This window comes from Hippocampus guttulatus, chromosome 8 (assembly GCF_054856545.1).
Source record: "Hippocampus guttulatus isolate MCC_2025c chromosome 8, RoL_Hgut_1.0, whole genome shotgun sequence".
Classification (NCBI taxonomy): Eukaryota; Metazoa; Chordata; class Actinopteri; order Syngnathiformes; family Syngnathidae; genus Hippocampus; species Hippocampus guttulatus.
Genome location: NC_141268.1, coordinates 21883259 through 21894342, shown reverse-complemented (window position 1 = coordinate 21894342; position 11084 = coordinate 21883259). Strand labels below are relative to the sequence as shown.

General features: G+C 44.5%; 2 protein-coding genes across 5 annotated transcripts; one reads left to right on the top strand and one right to left on the bottom strand.

Moving 5' to 3' along the window:
* The first annotated feature begins 330 nt into the window (after positions 1–330).
* Positions 331–3002, top strand: ghrh (growth hormone releasing hormone). Its single transcript, XM_086117987.1, has 6 exons — positions 331–421; positions 642–749; positions 1266–1364; positions 1973–2077; positions 2217–2341; positions 2418–3002. Exons 2-5 carry the CDS (start codon positions 673–675, stop codon positions 2332–2334), a joined length of 399 nt encoding a protein of 132 aa, XP_085974113.1. The 5' UTR covers positions 331–421; positions 642–672; the 3' UTR covers positions 2335–2341; positions 2418–3002.
* Positions 3003–3353: 351 nt separating this feature from the next.
* Positions 3354–10678, bottom strand: rpn2 (ribophorin II). Of its 4 annotated transcripts, none has more exons than XM_086118464.1 (18): positions 10607–10678; positions 10115–10309; positions 9893–9984; positions 8569–8744; positions 8411–8486; positions 8170–8304; positions 7672–7848; positions 7466–7584; positions 7177–7282; positions 6426–6517; positions 6234–6348; positions 5958–6152; positions 5799–5885; positions 5611–5706; positions 5281–5356; positions 4937–5066; positions 4352–4449; positions 3354–3923 (listed from the first exon to the last, which is right to left on the bottom strand). In XM_086118464.1, exons 1-17 carry the CDS (start codon positions 10617–10619, stop codon positions 4398–4400), a joined length of 1932 nt encoding a protein of 643 aa, XP_085974590.1. In that variant the 5' UTR covers positions 10620–10678; the 3' UTR covers positions 3354–3923; positions 4352–4397. The 4 variants fall into 4 exon arrangements, with proteins under 4 accessions (XP_085974590.1, XP_085974589.1, XP_085974592.1 ...); XM_086118463.1 differs by having other exon boundaries at positions 10536–10643; XM_086118466.1 differs by lacking the exon at positions 10607–10678 and having other exon boundaries at positions 8569–8605; positions 8674–8744; positions 10115–10172.
* Positions 10679–11084: the final 406 nt, after the last annotated feature.

Here is an 11084-nt window from a genome sequence, read left to right as displayed (position 1 = left end):
ACTGAGGAAAATACAAATAAAAGCGGGTGTCAACCTAAACATTACATTCATTGAGGCATAGTTTTGATAACCCTGTTTGATTTAATACTGTTTATTTTCATTGAACCTGTACTTTTTGTCTTAACAAAATACACCTGTAATACAGGTGTATTTTGTTAAGACAAGTCCTGTATGGGACTAACGATGTATTTCAAAAGTAGTGTGACAATGAGAGCCTCAGAGAGCGAGCATGCAAAGTCAAGAAGGGGGAGTGATCAAGTGTGATGTGGGAGTGACTGGGAGGTTGAGTATAAACTGACCATGGATGCTGGGAAAACCTCTTCAGTCTTGCAGTATTTTGTGGTCGTGAGAGATAATGAGAGTGAGTAGCAACGCATAAAGGAAACGGCAAGAACTCTCCTGACTCACACACAAGATATAGGTAAGTCCGAAAGCCATTTTAATATAATATAATATAATATAATAATAATAATAATAATAGTGTCATGCCTGCTTTGGTCATCTTGAAGATGCAGAAGTGTTTGTCTTTCCAATTCTGCACCCATAAGCTTCCCGTTGCAGAGAAGTTGCCGCTCATGGAAAGAAAGTTGAGTCTCAGCATTTTTTCTAATTTAATTTCTGCTGCTGTCGTTTCCCCCAAGCTCGCCATTCTTCTGCAAGACAACCTTTGTGATGGAGAAAGCTGCATTGTTGCTCTTTTATTGCCTTTTCCTTTCTGCATCAGGATCCGCACTCTACCCCTCCATCAGGTAAGCAGGACCAAACTCATCTCCCAAATGATGCACAGCGTCATTGTGAAAGGAATTTCAAATTCCTTTCATGACTATCACGTGGGTGTTTTTGAATTATCATTTCCATTCATATATTATTGTATCTAAATTTTAATTTTTAAATGGATGAGATGAACAGGTACATCATATGTCTTCTTTTTTATGTAAAAGTGCAAAGAGGTGATACTTGCCAAGCTGTTGTAGCAAAGGATTATTATTTATTCATTCTTTTTTTTTTTAAACACAATTGCATGTCAGCGCTGCGCCCCCTGAAATAGTTATGCTAAAAAGGGTCAGGATGTCTGTATTTACACCTTAATCTTGCTATTAGTTGCAAAATGAGTCATCTTGTGCAAGATTCTTTTTATGAAATATTATTCGTCTAAAATATGTTTACATCATCAAAAAAACATTTGACAGGAATCGTTGATACGAATGAATGCAGTGATTTTTTTTTTTTTTTTTGCTGTTAATCGCTTAATTTGTATTTCTCAGGTTTGGCCAGAGGGACACATCCATCCTGATGACATCTTCGCTAAAGAATCCAGAGCAACTGGAAGACACAAGTTCTGCCCAAGAGAGAACAGACTTACGGTCAGTACCACACACTCCCCTCCAGAAGCATGGGACAGGGAGGCCAATTCCTTCATTTTTGCTGTAGATGGAAAATGTTTGGATTTTATGAATTTGAGACGAGAAGAGCATATCAGCTTTTAATTCCAGGTATTCATATTCGGATCTGAAACGTAACGTAGAAGATAGCGTATTTGTAACGGGACACCAAATACTACGGGATATAGGTGAGCAAAAGTATTAGAACGGATAGACTTGATTACAGTGCCTAGGAATAACTTCATATTTCGTAACAAATCCTTTACGAGCAATAACTGCATGAAGCACGTGATTCTATTTACATTTTTCTTCTTCTTTTCTTTTGTGATGCGTTTTCTTCTCTTTGGTATTTTGGGGGGGGGGGGTGGGGGGGGGGTGGAGTTGCTCCTTTCAACGGTTAAAATGCATGCTCTATTGGGTTTAAGTCCAGAAATGGTCTTGGCCCGTCTAAAACCTTCCTCTTCTGTTACTGCCTGCTCATTATTGTTGCTAATGAGTGGTTTGCATCGTCAAATTTAAATTGTGATAATGGATGTTCGGGGAGTTTGCATCATATTCTTATGTTTTGCATCTATTTTGTCTAATTTCAGCTTGGGTCGCCATGCTGACGCCATCTTTACAAACAGTTACAGGAAAGTCTTGGGCCAAATATCTGCCAGGAAGTTTCTTCAGACCATCATGGGAAAACGTCTCGGGTAGGTTTTACCTCGGGAATTAAAATCATTGAGACTGTGTGCAAATCCGGCATGTGAAAGCACAACGGAAGATATTATTGTGGCCATTGTGTGCCCGTGACTCACTGAAACCTGAATCAAAAGTGTTCTTTTTCGGCAGAGACGAAAGTGAGAGCTATATGAAACGCCAGGCCGATGTCTACGAAGGAACCTATAAAGAAGATCTGACTTCCATCCAGAGCAATCAGCGATACAGAGGACTTCATGAAATGCCATGAGGCTCAGGTAAGCAGTTGCGACACTCTGCAGCAAGCCGAGAACGGAACGACGTGTCAGTAACTCAATTCTTTGTTCCCGACAGACTGCGCAGAGGAGAGGACACACGAATAAGGATGAAAGAAGCATGTGCTCATTCACAAAACCATCGCTGCTTGTTTACTCGTACCTCCATTTCTACACAAACAATACGAAATGCTATTTTTAATTCTCATTGAAGCTACGAGGAAACTCCTGTAGCACTCACAATATGGTTCCGGGAACATGCTTGCGACTGATATGATCCACCCATTCGCGGTAAGGAAAGTAACATGTAGAACGGTGATTCCCAACCAATGTGCTGTGGCACATTCGCATGCCCTGATTGATTACAGAGTTTGCTGGATCTGGGAAATGATCCAATTGCATTAAAGTGGTCTAAAAATGAGGACTTTCTACAAATAATCCCTCAACAATTTCATGCTCTTCCGCTAGATGGTAGAAGATGCAACTAACCTCTGAATGCACCTGTTGCCATCCATTCGACAAAATGCTGCAACAGCTTTGGGGTTGACGAAATACACCCAGTTCACATTGACGACGTGAATTTTGAGTAAATAAAGGTTGGGCGACACACATTCTGGAGTACCGTACCGACTAAAGTCCCGGGACCGTATGTGATTGTGGTCATTCTCCCTCTCAAGGGCAAATTCAAGGAAATGGAATTAAGAAAAATAAAACACAAATAACTTTGACAAACAATTCACTTTCTCATAAATGATCTTCTGCTCGACACCTGCTCAAGAAGTAACCCGTCCAGTATCTGAAGGGACGGTGGCTCAAACCCTGGCTCCCAATTATCTGCTGCCCAGATTGGCATCAAGCAATTTAATGTCATCACAGAAAACAGTCTCGTGGCTTTTGTCTAGTCTACTCGCAGTCAAAGAGTGACTGAATTCTTTTTGGGACATCCCGCAAGGAGCTGCATCTATTTGATCGACACATGCATGCTTTCATACCGACAAAAGACAAACCAAGTGAATTCACCTCCATGTCTTTATTTCTTAAGAAAAAACATGCCCTCAAATTGAACAATTTATCGTGGGGATGCAAATTGTATCAAATACGAAACAAGCTCAACCTTGACACACACTCAAAACAGTTGGTACAGTTTGAAGCACGGTACTGCAAAGTCGCAATGAGCGAGGATCAACTGTCAGACATGCTGGCAGGTTTATGAGCAGCTTTGACACACCGAGCAAAAACTGCGAAGAGGTGTAAAGAACTGATCATTAATGATTTCCACCAAGAAACAAAAGTAACAACTTAAAAAAAAAAAATCAGAGCACACTGACAACACTGGCATGTTGTACAACACGTAAAATAATCTCACAGGAAGATGAAGTGCAATGATCAACAGCGTGTCAACACAGCGCAGCAGTCGCATAGAACTGATCTGATCGCCAAGACCTTTGAACTTTTTCTGAATTTCCTTCCATTCAGCAACGTATTCTTCAACTGTTATGCTGTGCGATGGGGGTGTATTGGTGACCGACTCCAAGAAGGGGAAACGTGTGCTGCTTCAGTGTCTTTATCTTATTTTTTCTCAATTCTGTGGTGGGGAGGAGAGAGAGCACATTTACTGATTTCACTCAGGAGCAAAACACACTGGCTTATTATTAAAAAAAAAAAAACTATAATCAGGAAGACTGTGAAAACCGGAGGCCAAACATGCATAATACAGCTGGGAAAAACAATGCCAACAATGCTGATGACTTGGGCTCACAACACACCAATCCAAGATCAGATCATGTAAAAAATAAAAATAAAAACCAAATGGCAAAGGTCAGAGTGTCAAAACCATGGAGGGAGGACTATTCGGCAGTTGCAATGTTCACGGCAGTGAGAAGGGCAAGGCAAACCGGCAAGTTGGCGAGCACATGAGAAGGCGAAAAATTAGGATGAGTGAGCGGGAGCAGCACACGGCCACGCATGCTGGCAGCCATGAGAAGGGATGCACGGCAGATACAAAGCCCTTACTTGAGCCTGGGAGCACAACCAGCTCTTTGGCTACAAAAGGGCCGCTTTATCGAAGGCTCCTATACTTTGCCAACCTACTACTTTGCTCGGCGGCAATCCTGAAAGAGCAGGAAAGAGATAGCAGCGTGTGGGTAAAGGAGACCGAGAGGACAGTGACAGGCAACGAGGACGTCCTCGGAGAGAACTCATTAGTTGGAGTCGGATACTTGTCTGAATTGGATTAAAAAGAGGACCACCAAGAGGGAGGGAGGGCGAAGCAAAAGAAAGATCTCCGCGCAGCGCCGCGAGTGACAAATTGCTCACTTAGATGCTTCGCGGGCTCTACAACAAATTGCCCACTCACGCCACTTCTCTCGAAGAAAGGCGTTTTCCCTGAGGAAGGAGAGCCTGGCACGGTGATAAAGCGTTGCGGGCCAAGCCACGAGGACAGCACTTTTGCTTATTTTGGACCCAAGAACTCTCAAGAGGCCTCGGAGCACCAGAGTACCGGTACTTAACATCTCAAGGACTGATTGCTCTCCCTCTCAAGGATCAGGAACGCTCGAAGAAATCTTTTTTTGCCAAACGCACCATTGACACATTTACCTCTTCACTGCTTTCTGTGCCAGCATGCGGTTCCCGGCCAGGAATGTTATAGCACCGATAATTGCCAGGTACTTAAGCGTCTGGAACATGTTCAAGTGGGTCCAGTAGACGTACATCAGGCCCAGTAGAGCTGAAAAGAAAGAAGAAAAAAAAAATCAAATCATGGCAACATTTGAACATGAACATTGTGACGATTGTAAATCGTGCAAATCCGCTGTTTTCCCATTATAATCGACATAGATCGATACAAAAAGCAATACATGGGTATTTTGTGAAGAGGAGTGAGTGGGGGCGTATTGGGCCAAAACAACAATTCATGGTTACGGTTTGAAAGCGAGACATACCTGCATGTCCAACGTGGAAGAGAATCGTGCTGGGAGAAAAGCTGAAGTTGGAAATGTTTGCCCCGAGCTTAATCCACTGCAAAGGAGAGGAGAGATCCAATTGTATCATTCGGGGGGGGGGGGGGGGTTAAAATTGTGCTTGACATTCAAACTTTGGAAGCATTCTCTTTGATCTTCAGTTCATTAATGATTCAAAAGAACCATTGAGCCGTTTTCTCTTAAGGTAAAAATGAGACTGGTGGTCGTCCGGCGGTAACTCGGCTCCATCACAAACATTTGCCCTCAGCTTACCTGCTAAGCATAACAATAAGACAAGGGGTGCATTGCTACCAGGATGAGCAGAAGCAGGAGGGGAGACAGGACGAGTGCAGTGAACGCGTTGGAAACCACCGTTGGAGGCTTCTTCTCGGGCTCCCTGAATAAGTGCTGCACAGGGCAGGAGAACGTTCACAATTACTGTCGGATGTCTGATTACACCTCGTCATTCGGAAAACCAATTACGGAGGACGGGCTTTTACTTGGATCTCCGGCTTGGGGACGTAAAGAGTCTTGGCTTGAATGCTGACTGGGGCATCCTCGTCCACAAACCTCAGCACGACGTCGGCCTTTGAACACACCGGCGTTGAAGGTCACCGTCGGGCACGAGACGTGATTCGCCGTCCCATGACGAGACTCACCACATTCCACAAGATGGGGTTCTCCAGTGTGGCATCGCCAACCATGAGATAGAGGGAATATGTACCGGAGATGAGCGCAAACTCCGTTTTACGCTCTGCTGCGTCCAACTCGAACTTGTACAGACCCTTGGCGTCGGGCTCGGCAACAAAAACAACCTCTTGGCCAGTTTTCTGATTGTGCAGCCGGACAAAAGTCTGCGAGAGGGAATAAAAATCACGCAACTTGAAGGAATTTCCGAGCTCAAGAGTTCATGACCCGCATTATTGGTTACGTACCTGATGGGGCGTAAGTTCCATTCCAGTATTGACGTCAACCAGCTGGAAGGCCATGGCAAAGTTCTGGTGACTGTCAGCAATGAACGAGCTCGCCGCTTTGGAAGGATACTCCACCCTGGATCGTTTTAAAACAACATGAAGTCGTCGAGTCCCAGCGGAAGGTAAAAAGTGTAGCGGCGGCGATGTCCCCACCTGGTCGTCTTTGTGCCGATGCTCTGGTCCTTATCCACCACGGAGAGGTCCATACTGGTAACTGCCACCTCCGTCGACACTTTCACTTTGAGCTGCACGTGAACGGCGTGACAACAAAATGTCACATTACGTCACGTGTACAACCGTCGACGCTTCAAGCGAGGACTAATCAAAGTCGTGTTAGGGCCGGACACAAATGATGATTCTAAAGGGGGCATCTTATGAAAAATGTACTTTTATTGTCGTCACGGGCGCTTGCTTCCGCCCCTTCGCACTGGACTTGGCTTCCGTGAGCACAAGCCGTCGGCCTGTTGAGCCGCCCTGCTCCGCCCCCGGCCATCGTCGTCGCAAAAAACTGTACTCTGCAATTTAGTTACATAGCGGAGTGAGCCGGCACCCATTTTCTTAAGAAAGGACCGCTCCCTCAAAACAGGCTAACTTTCAGAGGCTCGAATAATGGAGCATCAACTGTCCTAAAGCGAAAACCTGTGCCAAAACACACATTGAGAGAAACCTTTTTTTGAAAACCTTTCCAAAGGGGGCGGGGGTCAGTTTTGTTTTGGGGGGTTTTTTGTACAAATTGTAAATTTTCCAAAAGTAACTCATTTACCCATTTACATGAGACCGCCACAAATCGCATTCATCTTTTAAAAATCGTTTGAATTTCAGTCACGATTCGTGAAACTGTAGGTAAATCTCAGGATCACAATTTTTCTTTTTCATAAAAGCCCAATGGAAGCTGAACTCTCACCTCAACATGATTGGCAATCAAGCGGCTGTCGCCGGTTACTGAAACGGTAAACTGGTAATACCCACTGGCTGGTTGCTGGGACATGAAGTTCAGTTCAAAGACGCCACTGAAAAGCAAATACACATTTTACACAATAATGATCAGGGTCCAACATAGATTACTGATCCTAACATAATCAACACTTAAATGTTTAATCAATCCAAATGTAAGGTGCCCATGTCAAAGAAAATGCCACCTGAACAGTGGATTGAAGTTTGGGGATAAAGAGATCATTCTTTTGGACACCTACTCATTGAGAGTGAACGGCGCTTGGCCAAGAATGATGCTCTTGGAAGCCACGGCATACGCAGATTCCACTTGCACGCTGGCTGAGGCCAGAGGCTGAGACATGACGTCTGTGACGAGGATCTGGGCACGAGCGAGAGAAACGGAACGACTCGGGTAACTCAACGGGACAACGCGGATCAGTACTGCGGTGGCGTCCCGCATTTCTACCTGCAGGGTTGGCTGCCTGTGCGACACGGTGGGCGGGCCGTGAGTGTTGACGACCACCGGAACATGAAAACGGTTGCCGGAGAGGGTGGCGGCAGCATTTGCCACGCTGAAGGCCTCAGACAGAGAGTCCCAGGACTTCTTGCTGAAAATGGAGTTCACCAGCTGAATAACTTGGTCCTGTAGAAAGAAGAAGGTCAACAAAGAATTTCAGTGACAACCTGCAGCCACATTCGGCCCGCGCTGGTCGTTAGTCCAGGACATTTATGCTACCAATAGTTCCCTAATGTGGATATTCTTTTAAACACATTCAGATGTGTTGAGTCAAATCTTACTGGATTACTTTATGAAATAAGTGGTTAGTTGGCTTATGGTGAATACAATTGTAAAAAATATTTATATATTTTTTTACATACATTGTACTGCTCTAATTATAAGGTTGTCCTCCTTAAAATCAGTCTGTCTCTAGCGATGACATAAAACTGTCAAAATAAATCCTACCTGTTTGAAGGGTGGCTCCATATCGACATGATCTGACAGGGCATACGCAGCCGTTACAAACGTGGCAGTGGCCTCGAGCCCCTCTTCAAAATGGAGGAAGATACCACCAAGATCATCTAAACGTGCTGTCAGATCCTGCGAGTTTAAAAAAAAAAAAATGAAAAGAAAGAAAGAAATCACACTTGGAGTGTCGACAAAGACATGTGCCAGAGCGCCTCCTGGTGGATGTTAAAGCCCTCACCTCAATTTCCTCAAGTATTCCTCCAAGTTCTGCCTGCTGAGAAAGGCGGGTGGCTGTTTGCAGAGCTAAGGTAATGCTGTGAAAAAACAACAAAATAATCAGATGCTAGAAACGGTCACATCCAAAACCCAACTACTGCATTTCCCAAACCAACTTACGCCACGACATTGTCCTCCTTGTTGATGCGAGCTGTGAGCGCGCCGACGACCTCCTGAGAGGTCAGAGGAAGCCCCAGAGAGCTAAGCGCGCTCACAGCCCGGTGAATCTGAGACATGGTGGAATCTTCACTGACAGCAGCCAGAAGGATGTCTCGGGTTTCATTGGTCACGTGAATCTAAGCAGTGACAAAAAAGGATTACCGGTAGGTCGCCAATAGTTTGCATTCCATCATTTTTTCCAAGATGGCGCCCACGTAGGCAGCCTTCGGCAAGTGCTCTTCAAGAGAGAGCCTTGCTTTTTTGTTGTTTTTGTCTTTTTGTTTTGTCACATGTTGTTTCATCGTGTGGACCTGATATGGACTGTTTTCAACGGTTTTTGGCCACGGCATTCATCAAAGGAGAAGTATCTGTGCTTGGTGGTTGCGCCTTCTCGGCAGCACGCCTGTACCAGCACAGATTTTGATTGGGAGGAATGTCGGCGCCATTGACTGTCGGTGCTGGACAGACCTGGGGCGCTTGTATTTTTTGCGCCTGTAATGGGCAGCATTTTTCACAACCCCGTTTTGTTCAGTGGAGATGTCGGCGCTGTTGGACAGTCGGCGTTGGTGCGGTTGGATGGATGGCTGCTGAAGTTGAGGATGAGGAGAGAGGAGCGTCGGCGCAGAGCGATGCGTATTTGTGAACCAAATCTCTTTTTTTCGTCAATGGATGCTACAGCTTCTTGTTGACTTTGAAACTTAGCTTGTAGCCGACGTGTGCACATTTTGAGCATGACGTCTCTGATCCACTGGTTAAAGGACACTTTGATTCTGTCCTCTTTCATCTCAAACCGCTTCAAACACAAAGCGGAAAAGTGTTTAGGACTGCACGACTGTCCGTGTTTTATGTTATGTGTTGTGTTTATTATTTTACTTTATGTTAACTGTTTTGTTAAGCGCTTTGTTACAGCTGCCGCTGTTGTGAAAGCGCTATATAAATCAGCATGTATTGTATTGTATTGTATTGATTTCCTGACAAAGAACATCACCGGAACCGACACTGCATCTGCCACATTAATGTCATACAACTTAAAAGTGGTGTCTGAAATGGGTTTTGTAGTTTTGTGTCAGTGGCAAATGATGCGGTGCTTTGAGTTGGCTCTTTATGACAGAAGACAACTCCTAAGTGGGAGACGATTTGTTTGTGTTTCCCATTTTTTCTTATTCAGGAGCAGAACCAAATATGGCTGTACAAAAATAACCTGCAAAATTCAAATGACCACATTCTGGACATCCTCAAGGCATAATCTGTGAAATAATGAGCCCGGGGGCAAATGTGCCCATACCTCACATCCAGATATGACTTGGCTGGTTTCCGCAGCAAAGAAGACTGAGTCGACATTGGTGGGATCAAGCTGGGAATTTAGGAACTGGCATACTTCCTATAAAATAACCATTCGTTAATTTAGATCAAGGCCAAAAAAAAAGAAACGTCAAAGCAGTAATGAGTATATAATGTCAGGCAAGACGTGGCCAAAAATCAAAGATGAGGATTACAAAGGCTTTACGTGCCTCGTGATCAGGAACAGTGGCTCCGAGTTTGTTGAGGCCGACAACAGAGTAGTAGGCCGACTCCAGGTCTGTGAAAGGCTCGCTTAGGAGATTTTGAAGTCGAGAAATATCGGACAGGGAAAGATAGTGACCCGGGGTGAGCGTCTGAGCTCCAGCGAGTGCCAGGCTGAGGAGCACCAACCCGAAAAGCCCTGTGAACACACGCAAATAAAAGTTGGTCCTCCACCGCATTGATCGTGTACGTTTCGATATGAATTCATAAACACAACGATGCTTTTCATTTGGTCGCGCTTCCATTGCAGACGTTGGCTACACAGCAAAAGCTAGCTAACGACAGTAAGGAAGCGGCACTCTGATCCAGACGCCTGTGAGCGACTTTCACATTTCGTCGGCGTAGTGCAGCACCTCATCGCATACCTAATTGGATGGCCATTAAATCGATTGAAAACGACTTCAAGGTATGACAAAGCAACGATTCATTCACTCACTGAACAGTTCCATGCCAAAGCAGTCTAATGCAGCGTCACCAGAAGGGACGATTACTTCCGGAGCACGGTTCGACCCGGCAAGATCGATGTGACTTCCGATTTGCGTTTCACAATAATAGTCACCTTTTCTTAAGTGTTCCGCAAGTCATGAAAGGACACAGATTGTCTCCAACCTATCTATGATCTATATTTGACACAATTATTTGTTTCTTAGAGGCAAGACAAGACGAGAATGAAGTCACGAAAACCTGCTCAAAAATATTTATTTCTTGTTCAAGACTTAATTAGCTTTTCCAACTTACAAGACAAAAGATACACACAAAATGAAAGCACAACCGTATTGCACTACCATCACTACAATCATGACCAGTCAGACAAAATACCTGTGTATTCATCCAAAAGTGAAATATGGATTTTACGCCTAAAAAGTGAATATTTTGACAATATGTACTGTACTGTGACATGCAACAACTTCCTT

Excerpts from the sequence above, each read along its gene's own strand:
- ghrh (XM_086117987.1), top strand. The coding sequence starts at position 673 with ATGGAGAAAGCTGCATTGTTGCTCTTTTATTGCCTTTTCCTTTCTGCA. Across the intron at positions 750-1,265 it reads GCACTCTACCCCTCCATCAG|GTTTGGCCAGAGGGACACAT; the intron begins GTAAGCAGGACC and ends TGTATTTCTCAG. Across the intron at positions 1,365-1,972 it reads CAAGAGAGAACAGACTTACG|CTTGGGTCGCCATGCTGACG; the intron begins GTCAGTACCACA and ends GTCTAATTTCAG.
- rpn2 (XM_086118463.1), bottom strand. Across the intron at positions 9,985-10,114 it reads TGTTCCTGATCACGAGGCAC|TATGCCAGTTCCTAAATTCC; the intron begins GTAAAGCCTTTG and ends TTTTATAGGAAG. Across the intron at positions 6,153-6,233 it reads TGGAACTTACGCCCCATCAG|ACTTTTGTCCGGCTGCACAA; the intron begins GTACGTAACCAA and ends TCCCTCTCGCAG.